This window comes from Alosa sapidissima, chromosome 16 (assembly GCF_018492685.1).
Source record: "Alosa sapidissima isolate fAloSap1 chromosome 16, fAloSap1.pri, whole genome shotgun sequence".
In the NCBI taxonomy this organism is placed as follows: domain Eukaryota; kingdom Metazoa; phylum Chordata; class Actinopteri; order Clupeiformes; family Clupeidae; genus Alosa; species Alosa sapidissima.
This window is the reverse complement of record NC_055972.1, coordinates 27,491,403-27,513,993: the sequence shown is the minus strand read 5'-3', so window position 1 is coordinate 27,513,993 and position 22,591 is coordinate 27,491,403. Positions and strand designations below refer to the sequence as shown.

The 22,591-nt window shown below is 42.0% G+C and overlaps 2 protein-coding genes across 2 annotated transcripts in view; one reads left to right on the top strand and one right to left on the bottom strand.

Moving 5' to 3' along the window:
• Positions 1-22,591, bottom strand: part of LOC121685806 (acylphosphatase-2-like) — a 50,213-nt gene that overhangs the window by 2,196 nt on the left and 25,426 nt on the right. The window contains exons 2-4 of the mRNA XM_042066572.1: positions 6,582-6,711; positions 6,096-6,112; positions 5,818-5,927 (exon numbers count right to left, since the gene is read on the bottom strand). Coding sequence (XP_041922506.1) covers positions 5,818-5,927; positions 6,096-6,112; positions 6,582-6,711 — 257 coding nt within the window. The remainder of the gene's footprint in view (positions 1-5,817; positions 5,928-6,095; positions 6,113-6,581; positions 6,712-22,591) is intronic.
• On the top strand, positions 16,284-18,739 carry LOC121685805 (forkhead box protein G1-like). The gene has a single exon (XM_042066571.1). It carries the CDS (start codon positions 16,397-16,399, stop codon positions 17,462-17,464), a length of 1,068 nt encoding a protein of 355 aa, XP_041922505.1. The 5' UTR covers positions 16,284-16,396; the 3' UTR covers positions 17,465-18,739.

The window sequence follows — 22,591 nt, the reverse complement described above, 5'->3', positions numbered from 1 at the left end:
AATGCCAAGGGCAAGGTCTCCATCTACTGCCCACCCGTACATAGCATCGCCATCGCCCATCGGGCGCTGCCCAGGTCCAGCAATGCTGCAGATTTACTAGCAATTGAGGAGCTTAGTGATCACAGTCACACAGAACTGCACAGGCGTGTTAATCCCCTTTTTATTTTCATGTTGTAAATAAAGCGCTGGTCAGGAGTGGTGGTAAGAATAAGCTCTGCATCAACAGAAACATTACAAATCTCATACAGGAAGAGTATAGCATGCACTGCCTTTCAATGGTGGTAGGTGCTTTCAGGCAAAGAACATTCTTTTATCTCAACCTAAGGATTAGAAATATTACTCATGCTTGGACTGGACCTTCTGAGAACGAATGTGTAACCGAGTTAGCCCAAATTAAAAGCACATGACAGCAAACTGATTGGATAAGCACATGAGAAGAAAGTGTGTGTGTGTGTGTGTGTGTGTGTGTGTGGAGAGATATAGAGAGTGAGTGAGAGTGTGTCTGTAATCTCCGTATCAGCATATCCATTCAGTGGAGAAAAATGTGCTTGTGTGTATGAGTGTGTGTGTATGTGTGTGTGTGTGTGTATGAGTGTGTGTATGTGTGTATGTGTGTGGAACACTGTGCTTGTACATACAGTGTACATGTGCATGAGTATGTGTCAGAACTGTGCAAAGCATTGATTCATCCAAGTTATCTGCACAAGTGTAAACACCCACACAATACCACCCACCTACTCTCAATCGTAGAAGTGTGAACATCTTCAAATGACGTGTGTGTGTGTGTGTGTGTGTGTGTGTGTGTATAAAGTGAGGGGGCAGCGGCCTAGCAACACCATCACTATGGCACCATTTGGAGGGAAAAAATCCTTCCACAAGAATATTTAGCAGGGATTAGAAACGGTTCAAAGAACAAAAACGAAAACCGGAAACGAACATAATTTTTGGATGAACGTGACCGAAAACGGGAACAAAACCAATTTCACTTGTTCCAGAGTGAAAATGCTATTTTCAATTTCAGATAACCAGTTAATAACGGTATTTATCGTTCAAATGAACCTTTATTTAAATATTATTCAAAAGTCCATAGGCTTGGAAAGTCAGCTGCCCATAGGGTGAATTTAGCCAGATTTTATGAATCAGTGTCTCCCCTGTATAATAGGCTAGAACTACTAGTTGATAAAAACGATTTTCATATCCAACACTATCTGCCTTTTCCAAGTAGCCTATATTACTGAAACATTGTGTGAGACACTAGGAACATATATATAGGCATGTCATGCAGTTGGTAGCACCACACATAGGTTAGGCTATTACAGGGCTTAAAGCAAGGACATTTTCTGTGCCTGAAGTTAGGCTATCAGACATTTTTTTATATTACGTAGGGGGGGGGGGGGGCATATAGTATTGTGCACCGGCCATAATTCAACTTGTAAAGACAATATTATTTTTAAAGGAACGTTATTACCTGTTCTTCTATAACATTCTAACCAGTTACCATTTAGAGGAGAGGCCTTGGAACACTGGAACAGGAAAGAAAAAATATTGTTTTTTCTCAGAGCGAACCGAAATGAAAATCATTCTGTTTTAAGTCCCTGATATTTTATGTGAGTGTCAATAAAGGGAAAAAATCCTCCAAGTGCATCTCCAAACTGAATCCCACTCTCCACCACTCCAAATTTGGGGGCAGATGCTCAATACCATCTATCAAAGCCGGCAGAGCTGAAATCACAGCATGACAAACACCCCCTACTGAGAATATCATGGATAGGCCGACTCTGAGACCTTCGGGAGACAGACAAAGCCCTCTGACAGGGTGCATGCTCCACTGTCACTCCCAAACAATCATTAAAGCAGCATGACCACTGCATGTAGTGGGCATGCAGAGAGCCAGTGTTGCCCAGTGCATAGATGATCACACTGCATTAACACACACACACACACACACACACTTATAACATGGCTAAGAGGGATTACAGCCCAGATTCCAGGCCATCTGCGCCACAAAGACAGGAGCCCAACACACACATACACTCACACACACACACACACACACACGTATACATGCACACATATGCAAACACATATACACTCACACAAAACACACACATACTGTACACACACACACACATTTCCCTAAGACTCTTCACCCCTCCACTGGTCCTCGCCCCTCTATCTGCCTCTCTCTTCCTCCTCCTTCTCACACACACACACACACACACACGCACTCAGACATACATATATATATACATATAAACACACTTTCTGCTTTTTCCCTCTCTCATTTTCTTAGCCTGTCACCAGGCCTACATCCTTTAAACATCCTCTCCTCCTCCTCCTCATCTTCCTCCCATCCTCCTCCTCCTCGGGCTGCTGTGGTGCCCGTGTGTGTGATGTGGGTCAGAGTGCTCCCGGGAGAGTGGCAGCGCTGCTAAAATAGATTTGGTGTGGGCAACGGGTCGCCTCCCTCAGTGCACCAGCCAGCCAGCAAACCCAGAAAACTCACACGCCAGCCCTCCAAGAGCATGCGCTGCCTCACTGCCCAGAAAGCTCACAAACCAGCCCTGCCTCTACTACCCAAAAACCTCACGAACCAGCCCCTCTGAGGACGAGCGCTGTCTCTGCTGCCCAGCAATGCGCATGCCTTTGCAGGCTTCTCAGAGAAAGAAAGAGAGAGAAAGAGAGAGGGGGAGAGACAGAGAGATAAAGAGAGAGAGAGAGAGAGAGAGAGAGACCATTCTTAGAAATCATGCACTTGTCTGTGGCTTATGGTGACCGCCTGTTCACTGTTTTCACTTTTCCATCATAAACACGGAGCTCTTAGGCTCACTAATAAAGGAAAATTATCTGTACATTTACCTTATGAAGCTGTCTCTGTTCTGCATCCCTTTATTATATACAGTATTGGAAAACAATATGTTTATCTTGTTTATCATATCTTAATTCACAGGGTAGCTTTGTTTTTAGTGGACCCAGTTCAATCTAATACAGACTACAAAATAGCACTCTGCAAACTCTCCACTATACAATCACCTGAGATTAATGACTCTACTCCCACATAAAATGTTGCAAAGGTATGCAGTGTCTCATCAGCCACCAGGTACACATCTACTGTGCAGGAACGTTTAGAATAACCACAATAAAGTACCAGCACATATATGGCGGTAAGGACCGTCAGGCAAACATACTGTACTCTAAATAGTGCAATCTAGAAAGTCATAGGACCATTGTAACCTAATCATATACAGCACAACTTTGTAAACAAATCATCATACACAAATGACAAGGTCATCACTACCATTGAATGAGTGACCTTCCTTAATCAGGAAGGGATATATGACAAAAAATGTATATGAAGGAAGATAGCTGATCCTAAACACTCGTGTCCAGACCTGGATCCATGGAAAATGACTGTATGCTTTATGGTGTCCTTGTTGGCTTTAAATATCATCATCAGCACCATGACGGCCATGGAGTCTCCTATGTCTGGCCACTCTGTGTGGAAGAAGTCCTTTGCTCTAAGAAAGGCTATAAATCTAATCTAACATTTTCATGAGCAGGGGCCACTTCCTATATTTCCTCTTGAGTGCAGAGCATTATAGCTCCCATGCTAACCAGCAAAGCCAAAATAAACCCCATATGGAGTTTCAGGCACAGACATACTTTGCATACTATGAGGCAAAACTATGTTATGTATCTAAATGTATGAACCAAATGTATATTAATGACTGGGAATGGAGCCATATCATGTGCACTTCATATGGGCTTTGTGGAATCTGGCAACAGCAAGTACAACACATCGCAACCCAAAATGTTCACAGTCCTGTTTAAACAGCTCACTGGTTTGTGCCACAGAAAGTTACTGACTTTTAATATCCCATAAATCATCTGTACACAAGCAACTAAGCTACAATCAAACACTTAAAAAATAGCAGTCACTGAAATCACACGCACTTTTAACATTATTTGACAATTAATAACAATGAGATACCCGTTTTGCATTGCAACTGTACCACATTAGAATCCACAAAAACACAAATATGGTCTCAGTAAAGCCTGTGGTTTAGGAGTGTAAACGTTAACGTGTAAATGGTTAGGGTTAATTTAAAACCGTCAAAACATGTATGCAAATATGGCCCTTCCCGCCCTGTTTTGCATGAGCTTCCTGACTTATCTTCTTGTGGCATAGCAAAACAAACGTTTGACCTCCAGGCCCACATATTTGCCGTTTGAGCGACCTGCAGACATACTCTGAGCAGCATCACACCCACTTGTGCCTGCATACTCCCTCGGTTTGTCTGTGTTGTGGTCTGGCCTTATGTTAGAATAGATACTCAGCTCCCTCTCTCTCTCTCTCTCTCTCTCTCTCTCGCTGACTGTCTGTCGTCCGATGGTGCCTCCAGGACTTAAAATCAAACTGCAGCAGTTCTGATGTCATCCGATGCAGTCGCCCCCACGCCAATGACCTCATCACATTTGTGGGTGAGATATAGCTTACCCAGGGGACGTGGACGAGAGCACACACCTCTCTCATAATAGATCACGCAGAAACGCTCTCAGTTGAAACACACTCTCAGGGGTGAATGCGAGCCCTTTTGGCATCGCTGCGAGAGACGCCTGATGCATTGCGCAGAGAAATGTGCTATAAAAATCAATCTCCAGACAAGGGAGAGTCAGAGGATGATTCAACATCCAAGGCAGAAGCCCTGTGACGCCAGACAGTAACCCTCATAGTCTAGAGACATCACAACAAGAGCAATCTCTCAATAAGACTAAAAGAGCAATGACATTTTTCTCCCCCGGAAGAGATTTTTTTCCCTTGAACCTTCTGCAAGAAGGTGCAAGGAAATGCATCAAGTATATGAGTGTAGATTAAATAACAGTTAAACTGTCTGGTATAAACTGGTATGAAAGGGGTGGAGGGGGGAGTATATATCATCCTTTTAACAGTAACCTATGTTGTGTGTGAAGAGATGTACAGAGCATGGATGTATTATGGTACAGGACAGAGGAGATGTACAGCTCTTACAGAGGATGGTAAAGACTGCCACCTGCTGGTCTAAAGTGGAAATCGCACCTTCCGGTGTGTAAATTGAATTCCTTCTCAGTGATGATGATCAGTGTAGCCTACATAGTGAGTAATACAGAAATAAGGCATGAATAAAAAATACACAATAATCAATTTAAGAAGGTGTTAAGTGTGTTAGTGTGTGAAGTGTAAGTAGCTCATCTGCATCTACAACTTAAGAGCACCAGTTAAAAACATCTTCATCTCAACTATGCCTATATAATTCCTCCAGTGGCTCAGGAGGTAGAGGAGTCGTTCAGAAACCGGTTTGAGCGGTTTGAGCCCAACTCCTCCTGACCCTGTCGAAGTGTCCTTGAGCAAGACACTTAACCCCAGTGCTCCCGATGAGCAGGTTGGCGCCTTGCGTGGCAGCCTCCGCCATCGGTGTGTGTGAATGGGTGAATGTGAGGCAAGACATTGGAAAGTGTTTAGGGTACTCGGAGAAGTCGGAAAAAGCGCTGTATAAATGCAGTACATTTACCATTCCTATTATGGGGCGGTGGTGGCTCAGGAAGTAGAGGAGTTGTTTAGTAATTGGAAAACTCGTCTCCTCCTGACCCTGTCAAACTGTCCTTTCAGCAAGGCACTGAACAACAAACCCCAATGTGCTGGTTAGCACCTTACACCATCGCTGTGTGAATGTGTGTGTGCTTTTACTCTGTACTCTGCTCGGTGGAGTAGAGGCTACATAAACACAGTCCATTCACCGTGTAGCTGCTAGTACAGTTAGAGAAGGTGGGACAACTCACATCTCTTTGACCTTGTCTCTGGGCCCCTGTACCTGCCCCACCACTGTCCCTTTATTGGTGTTCTTCACCCAGCCAACACAGCCCAGGCTGAGGCCCTCCTTCTCTGTGTACTGAACACACACACACACACACACACACAGCGAGAGAGAGGGAGCAAAAGAGGGAGGGAGGGAGAGAGAGAGAGAGAGAGAGAGAGAGGGAGAGGAAGAACTATGAGGAAATCTACCAAATTTAAATCCAATCGTTGAAAATGTGTGGTACAGCAGTAAGCAACTTACCATTCGGAAACAAACACCTAATGAAAAACAAAACATTTTAGCCAGTGGTTATCAAATGCAATAATTTCACACAATAACACACAATCCATTTCATGCTCATATAAGAAATGATTATGATAATGAACAATAAAAGATACTCTTTGAAATCGAAGTGACTTGTGGAATAATGAACAGCATGCAAACAAAACAACTAAACCATCAAGCCAGTACAGGTATCCTGCTCATTTGCTTTAGTTTTATACAGACAATACTTCATATGAATATGTATGCATGTTTACACATTGACGTGAGATCATTTTTCATTTTCAAACGGAGCTACAGTATATCATGAGATATCTGCAGCAAGAGTTACACAGTTACTAAGCTGCATGCTTTTTTGAAGACTAAATTTAGAAGCACTGCAAAGATGGCAGCCATTACATTACAAATTACAACCTGTTCACACGTCCACAAGTGCTACTGTTCACAAGCTCCCCCACATCCTACCTTGAACGTGTCCATGTATCTCAAAATCTACGGAGCACAGGTCGGAGGACATTGTGAGCTGCGACGCAGTGTGTGCAGGTGCAGAGAGAGGTGTGTATCCAGTTACAGCTGCCACTGGAGGGGCTGCGAGCTATTTTTAAGACAAATACATACGCAGTCAAGAAACCAATGACCCACTCTGGCAAACTGAACAAGCTAGATGATACAGCAACTTTTTCCATTTTGCAATGATGATGTGCTACAGTTTTTATAGAACAAATTTTGTTGACATGGGTTCAGAAACAGCTCCACTGTCAGCTGGTCAGTGGTACTGGGTGGGTCATGTCTTAGTGCACGTCTGCAGTCTGTGTTGTGTTTCTGCAAAAAAAAAAAAACCTTACAACATTGCAACAAAGGCATAAAAAACTATGGGCCATACCTTTTTGCATTTCTGGAAGAACATGTGAATATGCAGCATGATTGAGGTTTTGTCAAATGAGCAACTGTGACAGCAGACGTCTTTGAGGTTGCTCAACCCAGGTCATTATCCTGTGTATGACTGTAAGACCGCAACCCGATACTGTTGAAATCATAATACAGACACCAACTATAACTAAACATTAATCTGAGAAAGAATACTGGAGACCAATTGTGTTTCAGTTACAGTGTAGGATACTCTATACATTCGGTCCTTTAGTGCTCAAAAGCTTGCAAATAATGTTTTTTTGTATATTGACCAGCTGAGAACTGGTCAATATACAGAGACTATTTTCAAATAGTCTTTGTATAATGTATGTTACATGTCTTTTACACTTAGTTGGGTTATGAAAGGCTTGTGGATTTTTGTAAATATCTGTAAAACACCTATGGCAAAACTTAAAAAAAAAAAAAAACAATACTGAGAATGGAGTCTCTGACATAACCAATGTGCCCCCATGTAACATTGTTGTGGGTAGAGAGAGGCATGACTCTTTCTGTTGGTTTTAGACTAATTGGGTACCCCCTTAGCGCTAAATGGGTACCCAGTACTAGAACATACACAAAAAGAGGAATTCCTTTATTATGTTACTTCTACCCAATATTCTACCCAATGATTCTGTACAGACAGTTGTACAAATAGACATCTGAGTATCCTTTAAATTAAAAAAAATTAAAAAATGTTAAATAAATGCACTTCACTATATGTCCACTAGAGAGTGTAAAGCCTTTTGAAGCAGGCATCCTTCATTGCTAGAAAGCTTTCATACTCCAGCTTTTATTCATTCATTCATTAATTCACTCATTCATATATTCATGCAGCCATTTTTATGGTTTGTATTGCAGAATCAACAGCAACCATTACAGCATTAATATAGTGACTTATACAGTAGCATACATTATCTACTTTAGGTAGCTCCATGATCGCGCTGAAAAAATTTGACACAGCAAAAAATAAATAAATAAACGTAATTATGAAGTGCATGTTTGGTTTGGATCCCAAGAACATGGCAGACCTGCAGGCACCTCAGACTACCTGACACTTTCAATAACACGTTTTGCCTTGCAGGTCAAAATGCAAGTAAAAAAATATACCACATTTATTTATTTGTTTGTTAGTTTGTTTGTTTAAAAAAAAAAACTAAAGACAGTAAAATTGAAAAAGCAATGGTAAAATGGAGAGGCTATAAAAAAGAAGGCTATAACTCAAAAGTGTGTAAGTGTGTGCTAAAGGCAGAGCGGACACCGTGGGTCTGCTGTAGCTGTCCCCCGTGCCAGCCTCTCGTCCTCTCCCGCTGATCTCTTCTCTCCATCTGCTCTCTGTTTGCTGCTGTGGCACTTGGCATTTGAGGGTTCTGAGTTCTGGTTCTGAGTTGTAAGCCTGGGGCCTGATGGAGAAGACTAGTGAGGTCAGACTCCTCGGGCCTTAGGGGTCAGCTTCAACGGACAATTAGGGAAAATACCACGTGCCCACAGTAGAGAGATTTTCATACTGCCTACTGACACCCTGGCAAAACACTGTCTAATCCACGAGGGATTACAGCTACAAGGAGCATGCTCTGTCACCACACACACACACACACACACACATAGGCCTAGTCCCACACAAACACAGCTGTACAAGTATGTGACTGGCACGTACACACAGTCATGCAAACACACACAGAAAGCAGACTCAAACACACACACACACACAGACTGCCACATGCACCAATGCACGCACAAGCACACTTCATCACCGGAATACGCATGAGCGCACCCACATGGACACATACACTGAAGCACCACCACATGCATGAATGCATGCAAGCACAAGTATACACACATACACACACACACAGACAAACACACAGCTAGTCCGTTATTCAGTTCATCTGATGCACTAATGCATGTTCTTCCCTGGAGGCAGAAATTAGTGAGGCTCAACGGCTCCCAAAAATAAAAGAATGCTCAAATTACTCCTCATCCCTCCAGAATTTTAGCTCTCCACTTCACATCTCATTATAAGGCCCTTTTGTACGAGCCGGAGAGAGAGAACGCTTCACAAACTCTCTCTGCTAAAATGTCCTGTTTAGTTTTCAATTAAAGATGTTTGGCAGAGAGTCCATCGAGCCTAATGAAGCAACTGTGAAAACAGCTACAATAATAGTTAATGAAATATGAGCATTTGGTGAGTAGATAGATAAGTAAATAAATAAATAAAGTCTGGGTTTAAAATTAGGAACCTGGCCCGTGTCCAAGGACAAAGAATTCAGTGTGGTCAGATTAGATATCTAATATTAGAGTAAGAGATGGGATGTTTCAGCTCCAGCTGTTCTGCACGGATTCCTGGGTGGCTGGGAGTTGTTCAACTGACGCAGCTGTGAAGGGCATAGCCAGCGCCGTCGGCATCTGCTGGGATTTAGCTCTGGGAAGACACAGGCATCTCAACAGCAGCACAGCAGAGCACCCACACACACACACACATACACACAAACACACCAAACATGCCGACGGGACAGACATACACACACAAATATGTGGCAACACACAGGCAAGACACAAACAAATAAACAAACACAGAGGCACAACGAGGACGTATGCAAACATGAAGACTTGTGCCAACACACATGGAGGAGAAGGGCACTTAAAGTACACACACTGCCTGTTCCTATCTGTCTTTTTCTCCTCGCTACACCTGCTCTGTCAACCCCCACCCCCTCCACACACACACACACACACACACACACACACACACACATACACACACAATCTACATACGAAAGGGCACTGCTACGGGGCTGCCAACTGGGTATGTTATGATGACTTGCACAATGGGAATACTCATTGGAATATGCAACATAAACAGCCTCCCCCCTTCTCTTGAAACACCCCCCCCCCCAACCCCTCCAGCATCTCCAACTGTCCCCTTGTGCCACTGAGATGACAACTGTTTTCCAAACTTGCTAAATTGGGAATTGTTGGAAAGCGCGCGCGCTGGGAGATGGAGTGGTGATATAATCTAATCTGGTCTCCCGCGCTCTTTACACATGGTTGGCTTTCCTGTTTGGTGAAGCGGCGTGTGCCTCGGCGCGACCGGGCTGCGACTGTGGCTGGGTTGGGTTGGGCCTGGCTTTTTTAGGTCGGCGTGTTCTCTCAGCGTCTGTGGAACATGTCGAGTGCTGTTTGCTGGGACGCGGCGGCAGCGTTGCCGAGGCGATCCCTCGGGCCCTCGTCAGCTGCGTGGGCAGCGTGCGGCACAGAGAGGCGTGCGGACGGTTGAGCTGCCGGCCAACACGTCAGCCTCAGCTAGCGAAAATATCACAGACGACCGCAAACACAGATACACTCACACAAACACACACATACACACACACACAAAAACAAACATCTGCGGGCACTCATACACACAGACTTACGCACGCACACAAACACATGTAAACACACAAAAACATAAACAACTACATGCACACACACACACACACACACACAGAGACAGAAACATATACATTGCCTTAGGACAGAATTGACAGACACATAAAATGCTGACACGCACACACACACACACCATTTTATGTAACTATAACTGAGTGCATAGTGCTCTGTTAAATGCCCTGTATTACTTCTGATTAAATGACTTGGTCCAGTTAAAGGCAAGGGCTGACATCACTGGGACTGGTCTGTGTACAGTATGAATGCATGCATGCACATGTGTTTGGATTGAGGGGAGTTGTCACAGCATGTCACATACAGCTTACTGTGTGTATGTGCCTGTTGATGTTATGGCAAACTGCCCTCACATGAAAAGGTTAAAGGTCACAGAGTTCACTGTACACACATCCCACAGTTCCACAAGAGGGATGTGTCACCATGGCTGCCTAACGCATTGTGATGTCAGACAGCACCTGGGGCACTGTGGGAATGAGGCTGCCCGTTCTGAGCCAGCGCACGAGAGAGACCACATGAGCAAAGCACACGCAGTACAGCACAGCTCAGCACAGCTCAGCACATCCCCCCACCCAATCAGTGGATATAAATCAGGTTAGCGCTGGTCATCTATTTTAATACCGCAATTAAAAAAAAAAACTAAAAAAAAACGATGCATTATTTAAAACTCTGCCATCCATATTTCATTGTTTGCAGGATTCCCAGGAGTTTTCACCATTAACGTTAACTCGAGAAATTTACTTGTTTCCATGCACTGTCTATTCAGATCTGCTCAACTGCCTGGAAAACCTGACCACAGTTTAAATTCCACAGTCCACTATGAAATATACATTACGGCGTAACCGTCAGTGTCTCCACTGGAGGCTTGGCTGGACCCAACCATAAATGTATGTTATGTTATGTACTGTAAATGCTTTATGTTTAACATTGTCATGGTCAAAACCAAAAGGGAAAGGACAATAATTCCATACATCAGACGGTGCACGAAAGAACACCTAAATTGTATCACTTAAATTACATCTGCCATTTTAATTCAAGACAATGGGTTTTAACAGTCAGACAGAGCAGAGCATGGATCTATTAACTGAGTAGCCCAATGAACAGGATTTTCTAAGCATGCATTCTTACATTGAGCTAGAAAGCATGCTGTTCATGTAGATTTCAATGACTAATATTTCGTACACTTCTGTGACCAGTAGATGTCACTGAAGACAAAAAGGCCCCACTCATCGAGACCCCTCCAATAACTTTCCACTTGAGCGAGTAAAACAGTCAAAGACAGGTTTCATAATTCAGGTTTGTAAGCTCAGTCATAAGGTTTGTGGATATTCATATGATTGTTGTATAACTTTACATTATATTATACAGATGGGAATTTGAGATGAACACAGTGAAATGGTAAACCATGGCAGCTGAACAGCACCCGTGCTAAAACACATCATGTCTCTCATCATGTAGGGTAACATTAAATTCTTTCACAGCAACACAGACTATACCCAGCTCACGCTCCCCCTTAGTGGGTGAGCATTCCGATGCTGTGTGAATTCTGCTTTACAATGACAGGAAGAGGCAACATCGAAGGGATCATGTCTGATTTCCACGCTCATGCATGTAACAGGAAATATACTGTACACAGTGTGGTTCCGTGAGTCACCAGGATTCACTTTTATATTGATGTGCAGTCCATGAAAAGAAATTGCTAAACATGAGCTGAAAAAATAAATAACAGATTATTATATATCTCCATGTTGCACACACAGACACACACACCGAAGATTAATGAAATAATGGAGATTATGTGCAAAGATGCAGACAGATGAACAGATTGACAGACACATACACACACACACACACACACAAAGAGAGAAATAGGGGGTAAGAGAGAGAGATTGAGCTGTTAGGACATTCTGCATAATATCTATTCAAATGGAGGAGCTAAACAGGGCCTTGCTCCAGCAAACTGATTGGTTGGGCATTTGTTTTTTTATATAGTAACCTAGATTCACTTTAGGGAAAAACACACTCTGCACTGTTGTAGTGTTTGCTTGCAGCAGAGGGCTAACTGCATTGGCTACATGGTTAAGCTAATCACAGTGCAAGAGGGGGTAAAAGGTGTCAGTCTTCACAGTGCCTCTGATTAACCCTATTACAAATAATGATGTTTGTTCCGACACACACTACCATGCTGACACAGCAACAGAGGCTTCTGGGTTAAATGGCACTGCTGTTGGGGAAACCTAAGGAGTATTACCGTCCAGCTGGATGACTGCTGACACAGCCCAACACCAGAAACACTAAGCAGGGGGACATAGCAAGTACAAGAGGTTTTAATTCACACTGAACAATGAACTTATGAGTGTTTCCATAAACACTTGGCCAAAATCCTCCTGCTCAAATTGGCTAAACCTTGCCCTTTCACTGTTTTTCTTTGGGACGGCTCAGCTAGAGCTGGACGTACTGTAAGCCCCATAAGACCTTTCACACACTTCCTGTCTATCAGATGGGCCTGGATGGTGCTGTCCACTGTTCATTACCTGAGCAGAGAGATAGAGAGGGGGGGGGGGGGGGGGAATTGCACTTTTTGTTGAATATGGCAAATTCCTCCTTCTGTTTTTCTAGCTGTCTGCGCCGTGTGTGTGCTATAAATAATGCTGCTGTTTGTTTCCCATTAAGAACCAGGGCCGTGTACAAACAAATGGCTTGGACCAGCCAATGACAACAAGGGATGTGCATGTTCCAATGCACCAGCCAATAACAACAAGGGATGTGCATGTTCCAACGCTGCTTCATGGGCATGGGATTGGTGGCATTTGATTGGCTGTTAAGGTAATGTTTTCTAACATTGAGACAGTACCTTTTTATTTAGGAGTGTCCTCTTGCACAACTTATCTGAGACTTCTGCAAAGAGAGGGAGAAGAGAGAGAGACACTAAAAGAGAGAGAGAGAGAGAGAGAGAGCCAGTGAGAGAAAGAAAGAGAAGATGAGTGAGTGAGCAAGAGAGTTGAAAGTGATAGTCTCTCTATCATTTAATGATGCTATAGCTGTTTAACAACACTTTGAGGGAACGTACCCCTTCTCTAATTAGGGCCAGCCCTAGGATGGTGACTAGGCTCTTCTAGTCCAGCGAGCGAGCCGCAGCTCCTTACCTCACGGCTCCGGGCTAAAAATAGCCATAAACTCCCACTGACCCCTGGAGCCGTGGCAACGTAACGTGATTTAGTTTGGCATCTTTGTGAGGACTGATTTTGAAGAGCTTTAACCTGCTGTAAGCTGGAAAGTCCACACAAAGAGAGAAAAAAGTGTGTGTGGGGTGGGGGGGGGGGGGGGGGGGGGGGGAGTAATACACAGAACACCCTTAGGGAGGTTCCACCATGCAGATGTCCACTTTTGGAGAGCCATATTGTAGCAACATAATGTTGTGACACGATGCTCTTCTCCTTCGTCCGTCAAGACTCTCCCTCTGTTCCCCAAACACCATTCAGCTGGGGAAGTTGAACTTTGGCTGATTGTGCCAGTTGTGGTTTGTCTGTGCCCATTTTGGGGGCAGCCGTGGTCTACTGGTTAGCGCTTTGGACTGGTAGCCGGAGGGTTGCCGGTTCGAACCCCGACCAGTAGACAACGGCTGAAGTGCCCTTGAGCAAGGCACCTAACCCCTCACTGCTCCCCGAGCGCCGCTGTTGTTGCAGGCAGCTCACTGTGCCGGGATTAGTGTGTGCTTCACCTCACTGTGTGTTCACTGTGCTGAGTGTGTTTCACTAATTCACGGGATCAAAAGAGTATATATACTTATACTTATATTTCAAGGCCTGCATTTAGGTCTACACAGTTAGTGGGCATAGGATGTTTTATGTAGAAATAACATAAAATCACTTTCCCTAAATGAGCTATAGAATTCACATATTTATAAAAGACCATCAATACTAGTAAAATGTCAGCCTATTCAGATCAAACTCCTGTCTATAATTCTGTGGAATAACAGAGAGCTTTCTTTTGTGGAGGGCATAATTATAATGGACGTGTATGTGTCAGCCAAGTTCATGTTGGGAGAAACCCACAGTCTTAATCTTGCTGCTAAATCTCACTCTTAAATAGCTTACATTTCATATTTTGGCAACAGAGGGTTTTGTTTCGGCTGTAATTGCTTTAATCTGGGCAGCTGCGGACTGCAGGCTACTGGATGGGTCGCTTTGCTGCTTGCTTAGGTTACAATATTTCTGTTCCAATGATAAACACAATAACAGAGCTAGAAAGCCAATGACAAGTGTTGTGCTGCACGACAGAAATGACATCTGTTTACAAAGCTGTATATCCTGCATGGGAATGGTTATCAAATTCATAGAAATATGTTAAGAAAGCTGGAACTAAAACCAAGGTGCAAACCCAACAGAGACCCAATTTTGTTAAATATTTCAATAAATATTTTAATTAGCCTAATCATCATGAGCACTAATATCTGTATTTGAAATACACGCTGATATCCCTGCAAAAATGTCAAAGATCTATGGCCTGAAGTTTGAGTGACACTAGCATCAGTATACCAAAGGGAATGATATTTATTAAATAGTTTAATATGTGATATATCAATCAAAAAACATTGGTTGAACATTTTATTTTGCACTCCAAAAAATAAATATGAATTTAAATATGCCCATAGATATCTCACATACATAAAAATCACTCTCAGAAATGTATAAATTTAAAGGAGCATGTGAATTGATTACAAAGGTCTGGTATGGACTGACCATGTGATGCATTGATCATGTTAAGGTGCTATGGTAGAGTGCGCAATGTGCAAAAGTGAACAGTGCAGGGATTGAACAGTGCAACTATTAAAACCATTATCACATCTGAAAATTAACTATTTAGAGGCTGATGGTTAATCAGGTTTGTTTTCAAGAAAACAGAAATATATGTGTTTGTGTATCACTATTCACAATGTAATGACACATAATATATATTGATGAGAGTATATTTTGTCTGCAGCACATTTACTTTTTAATGATAAAACACACCACCACCACTTTTAAATAATGGTGTTAATGGTGAAGGTTGTTATGCTATATGGTTTGTAAACTGCAATCTAAAATATCTACTGACCAAAACAGAATTTTATCATTAATGCATAAAGTAGGCTACCTATCTCTACTAAAGCATTTGCAATTTGAGTGAAAGGCATTATATAGCCTAAGTTCGTTTTAATGTGAAGACAAATCTATTATCTGTATTTTGATCTCTGAGCGACCATTAAATGACTCAGATTTACAGATAAACAGCTTGTCTTTTCCTGGAATCCAGAGATATCTGTACCGACACACTTGCCATCAACACTGACCCTCCTGTCACTACAGCTGTGTACACTGGGGGCGATCAAGTAGCAAAGATTCTGTAGGCAAGCTGTATGCAAATACGCTCAACCATGTAGGCAAGCCTACAGACAAATTTAGAAGTTGTGTAGATCCGGTAAACAGGCTTGCTCAAACTGGCCGAAAATATTTGCAGAACAATTTAGGTAAGATATTTGTTTGTTGGTCTTAAAAACATTCTGGTCAAACTATGAAAAGAAATACTTGCACAGGAGTCTGCGCACGCACACCCAATGGCCTACATGTATTTTTTAAAGCTTTTGTATCGACTGAATCTAATAACAAAAGGTAATTGTTTTCAAACATACATAAGTAGGCTATTGTTAAGATATTTCAGAGACGCGTTTCAAATTCATGTTTTGATGGTTTAAAAAAAAAACACCAAGTTACTAGCTCCTCCCATTTGGTGATGTAGTGATAAGACGGAACCTCCTTAATTACTAATTTCTGCATCCCGCTACTAGCTCCCTTCTGTCCTACGAGTTCCTTCATGCATGGAATACCCTGATCATATCGTCTCTGATTTCTTACCTTTAAAACGCAAAATCGGAGGTTTATTTTGATTGCGGCATGGGAGATCAGAAAGAGCCGACGATGGTCCACAGATCCACCTCGTTCAGTATTAAGAGTCTGCTTCTGCCCTCGAAAAGTGACAAGCCGGACCCTGACATCTCAGAGAAAACCCATCTTCCTTCGGGGTCAGACTCAGAAAAATCCCTGGAACCGGCCGAAATGGAGTCTCCACCATCAGAACCGGAAAAATCAAAAGAGGACGACGGCCAAACTCCGCGAACGACCGAGACCAGCAAGAATGGAAAATTTGACAAGCCGCCATTCAGCTACAACGCTTTGATCATGATGGCCATTAGGCAAAGTCCCGAAAAACGGCTCACACTAAACGGAATCTACGAGTTCATCATGAAGAACTTTCCCTATTACCGGGAGCACAAGCAAGGCTGGCAAAACTCTATTCGCCACAATCTTAGTTTAAATAAGTGTTTCGTCAAAGTGCCAAGGCATTACGACGACCCAGGAAAGGGAAACTACTGGATGCTAGACCCCTCAAGTGATGATGTATTCATCGGGGGAACCACAGGGAAACTTCGGCGGCGGTCCGCTACCTCCAGGGGTAAACTTGCGATGAAGAGAGGACTTCGTTTTGCGCCCCTCGGTTTGGGAATAAATGACAGAGCAAACAACCCTCTCTATTGGCAAATCTCTCCATTTCTATCTTTGCACACCCCACACTATAACGGATCATCTCCTGGATTTCTGAATCAAGGGCACGCGTATGGCTCCTTGCTCCCTGGAGTTGAACAGCTTGGTAACGGGGACCTATCACGGCCCATTCTTGGAGGTTCCTCTGGACCGCTAGGTTTAGCTAATAGCTATGGTATGAACACCTCTCCTGTTGGTTTACTGTCAGGACAGAGCGGTTACTTCGTCTCGGGAAGTCAGCATCCACCGCCACTTCAGCAGAGCGCGGCGGGGTTCGGGGTGCCCACCTGCTCCCCGCCGTCCCTGCTCTCGGAGTCGCTCAGAACCTCTTTGCCGTCTTTTAACCCGGGCGTTTCAAGCGGATTCCCAGGCGTCTTGTCCCATCAGAAAAGAGTTGCATCCAGCTCTTTTTTGAACTGATTAAAATGTGATCGCAGGATGTGTGATAAGGGATGTGTAAAAAAATCGACACTGACTTGTAATAATGGCATATCCTGTGTGGAAAAAGACACAATATGTGCGGGTTAAATTAATAGTTAAATGGCCATATTAGGGCTTTCTGGAGTGTGCGCGCCATTTGGTCACATAGACTAATTGAAGGGACAAAGTTTGTTACCTTTAGGTTATAAACTGACTCTAGACTTGCCAAAGGTAACGATATATCTCATATTTATATATATTGTGTAAACAACTTCATTGTTTTCGATAAGTTGGTTAATTTATGTTTTATATTTATTTTAAAATGTATTTAAGTCCTATCGTCCTTGTCTCCGTCAGTATTGAGCTACCCAGAGCGATATGAATTATTTATGTAAATATGAATTATTGCTTTCCGTTCTTTTCGTGAAAAGCGCCTTAAACAAATCAGGGTTACAAACACGAAGAGAGAGACATCTGAATCTTCTCAGGTTCTTCTAGGTTCAGCCTACTGTAATTATGTAATGTGGGCTACTGCTGTATTCTTGTACATAATCAGTGTTATAGTCTATCAACCATTTTAGACAGAATTATATACTTCAATTTATTTCCGTTTTCTTTGTGTGTCAGACTGAGAGATCCATAGCGTCGACTGATTCGTTATGCGCATGCACATGCCATGTCAACCGGCTGCATGATAGTGGGCCTCAGTATAGCATGTCATACAGAAAATCATCTATTAATTTCGTTAACCACGATGAGATCCATTTGTATCTGTTGTGTTCAACAGTGGCATAAGGCTTACTGTTTTGATCCTGTTTCTTTTGTAGGTCCAGAATTTCTCAAATGGAACTCAAGAGAGAAAAACAAAATCAAATCCGGGCCTGATGGTCTCAAAGCTGACATTTATTTTAAAATATTTTTTCAAAAAGACAAATCCTCATCCCATAGCACTTATGTCATTGAAGAATGAGTTTACATTTCTTCAAAATTCCCACCAGAAATGTATCCACTTTCAAATTAATTTAGATGAAAATACAATGCGTGTAGGCTAGGTTACTAGTGAACCACGTGCATGAGTTTCACACAAAAAATCCCAAGACATTTTACTGTATAATTTCGTATATAAGTTGTCATTGTTTATTTCTCAATATTGCATTTTTTGATGTCGGGATTTTATATGCAAAATCTTTCTACGTTTTGCACTTTCAGTGGGGCAAGATTTCTCATTGTATGAAGTTTGTAATTGTGTGTTTTGTTGCTGAAACTAATTTGTTTAAAGTATAAGGTATTAAACATTAAAAATTATTGCTTTGTCAAGAAAAGAAAAAAGAAAAAAAATAAGTTATTTGTTTTATGTTAAGGGGAAAATATTTTTTAACCATACCCTATAAAATATGTGCATACGAGGGCTGTTTAGGAATCATTTGGTAGGGTAAAGAAGTAGAAGGATAATGTTGCGCTCATATAGTTTTAGAACAGGTGCGTAAAAAAATGTAGTCTAGTTAGGATGAAGCTGGAGAAGTTCGCACTCTTAAAGAATAAAAGACAAAGTCTTAACAAAAGGAGCTTCCTTTTTTTATAAATATAGACGAGCAAGAGCAGACGTTTCAGCCCTCCGGATTTACAATATTAAACTATAGTCATTTGATCAACATACACTATCGTCTACTTACACTCGGACAAAATAATAACGAATAAAAGCTCACTCACACTTTGGAGCATCCATTTTGCATTGGTGAGCCTTTCAGATACAACATAGGCCTGTATTGTGCAATGACAAGAGAAACCTTATCAAGTAAATTTAGTAAAAAAAACCCAATTCTACCGGGTAGGATAGTCTATTTGTCATAAAGTGGGTTTAGACCGAGACTAGGCCACTGTAGGTCTACCTTAGCCTACAATACAGTAGGTTAGCATTCGGTGACTTCTCGCTGGGGACAATGCTTCTCAGGGCCACATAAGATGACATCACGTCAGTCATGAAGAGAAGAGACTATTGTGATGGACCTTTGTAAGCTAACGCCTCAATTTACTTGGTATTATAGGCTACATTGCGCTAATCGCTGTGACAAAATCAGCAATCAATTTATGTTTAAGATGCAAAGATGCGCCAACTTGCCCTATCAGGCTACCATGGTGCCCTGGTCTGTCCGCTGTTTGCATACACTGACGGGTGGGTCCGGTAGCCTATTTTAGCTTAATTAACCCAGGGCGTATTTTCACCACAGCGCAGGTTAAGTTCACAAACAACAAAGGACATAGGCCATGTTCAGTATCGACTCGAAGTCGATATCAGCACTTGAACCTAAAAGGCTCAGGTGTAGGCCTATTATTCCAAAGCCATATTTGTTTGAATGCGTGTGCGCCCGCGCTGTGTGTGTGTGTGTGTGTCGGCCTATGTGTGAATGAGTGATAAATACGAAAGAAATAGCATATAGCCTATACTGTTGTGTAATAGACCAAAACACTGATATGTGTTGTCAGTCAGTGACGAAACAGTTATCATTTCGTGATAAAACACTTAAATAAAATCATCCGCCATGCATGAACAATCCATGAAAATAAACAATTCGAGATACAATTACGGACCATTTGTGTTCGAGACGCCCCAGTTTTGTGCCAGTCGAAGCTTGTTCTAAACCAAATATGTTCTCGAAACAGCAGTGGGATATAATTTGTATTGAAGTGGGCCTTCTCTATGATTTAAAAAGTCTAAAGATAGACTCTCTTAAGGGCTCAAATGTAAAGTGTTTTCTTTCCATTTGATGTTGACACCTTTCAACATAGGACAAAAACTAATGTTGAGACACTTAAAAAAACAGTGAGTCAAATTTCGCCTCATAGCCCAAAGGTTAAAAGAGGTTTCAGAGTCGTGTTGTAGGAGCCTAGCCTACACAGCAACTTATGACGAGAACGAATGGTTTAACATTTTACTAGTGTATAATAGTTAGGACTTGTGTATTGCATTGACACAGGGAAATTACAGGCATATGCGTTTGTATTCATAAAAATTACAGGAGTTTATAAACAATAACAGCAGCCTACAACAGGAAAAATCATTTTGCTTTACACAATTGGGCTATACATCATATCCCATCATAGCAGATCTTGTTCAAAATACAAAAAAAAACCCATTGAAACCCGTTCCAGTGACTGGCAAAATGCATCGACAAATAGAGTAGTTTTTAAATTACAATGGTCAGACAATAGCATTTATCTTAATTAAGCATTCTGCCGGATCTCTGCCGTGACATAGGAGTTAAATGTTTTTCTAAATTCTAATAAGAACCAAGATGAAGTTCAACTCAAGTGGGTGAGGAGTTGTGACTAACAAGTTGTGGATCAGGATCATATTTGAAACCTTCATAAATTACACCACAAGTGCAAAATAGATAGATAGATGATAGATAGATACTTTATTGATCCCCAAGGGGAAACTCAAATGAATGACACAAGAACGCATTTGTCTAGGTTTTGCCAATGCGGTTAAAGTAATATAAGCGTTTGGTAAGATGAAGATCCACCAAATCAGGTTTAACAAGCAGAAGCACCTTTTCTCAGATTTGGGAAGTGTAGGGTTAAAGAAATACCCTAGGCCTATGTTCCAACAAAGGAGAAGCATGAAGTTGCACAAAAACACTCACAGTTTGGATGAGCTGATAAATAATCAGGGGCGCAGCTACCCATTTTTGAGGGGTATGCAACAACAATATTGCCCCCCCCCCCCCCCCCCCCCAAAAAAAAAAGAAAAAAACACAAACAACTAAATCAAAACAAAAGGCCAATAATTTACACTATTACTGTGCATTAGTGTCTATTGAATATGTTTTTAAAGAAATGCTGCCAATTTGATGTTTCACTTGATGTTATACTTGATAAGTAGCCTATAGATAAATGGTGCATTGCCACTTTAAGAGAGTCTAAACGGTTCTCATAACGTCCTATTGCTCACAATGGATAAGGCTGATAGGCACTCTAGCCTTGTTTGTTTGCACCACATTGACAACACAATATTAAGTTATTACAAGGAGCCTTCATTGTAAGGATATGGAAGCATGTAATGAGTTACTGCTAGCATGACATTTCTGTTTGCAGTTGGCCATTAAAAGTGCCGTATGAGCATGGTAGCCACCTAGCTATCTGAATGGAATAGGCTGTTTCAATCGGCATTATGCTTAACAAACGCAAGTTAGTCTGTTAACATTCATATTTGCAAGCCTCCAAGTACAGACGTCATCACTTTAAATCCTACCTGTTGCCTTTCACCGTCCACTTATTTAACTGCTGTTGCATCCCTTGACATGCCATCTCCTTTTCCCTCTTTCTTTTTCTATTTTTAGTAGTCAACAGCTTTTTTTTGCTGTATCCATCTTTTTCCATAGACGGCAACTCACTACTCGTAGGCCTATCTGCTCGCCCAGCGCTCACGGCGCCCCCACTCCCTCTTCTATGTCAAAATTCTATGATGGAATCTTATGAGATAGGGCGCCTACTCTAGCCTGTTAGTCCTCTAAAATGTTATAGAACATTGAGAAAATGCTGAAATGATTTAGAAACGGACAGCAGTAGCTACATATAGAAAATACCAAATATATTATTATTTTTTTTTTACCATCGCTTTGGCGCCCGCATATAGCGCATACCCACTTTTTGCGCCACTGTAAATAATACAAAAATGGTGAATTAAATGTTCTGCCTGTTCCTCAAAGCTGGAACACAGTGACACAAATATCGTTCGTTACTAACCATAGTTCGACAACGACGATCAAGTTTAACGGAGCCAAAGAAATGTGTTGGGAATAAAATCCATGGGCGTTGGTCTTAGCCTAAAGCAAAAAAAAACTCACGAATAGATTGCTTTACTTGACATAGGCCTACATTCACACCATCTCGAACGAAAGTAAAAAATATAAACATTTTAAAAAGAGAAACACATTCGTTAGGCTAGCTTGTAACAACACATAATCATTACTGGTGAAGTGGGTCATTTACGATATGCATGCATTTGTGTATTTTTAAGGCCTGTGCCCAGCTGCCATTTCAGTAATTCTTTGAATACTTTCGAAAGACTAAAGTTCAAGTTTCACGTAAATCTTATAAGAATGCCTAATGCATGAACGCACCATA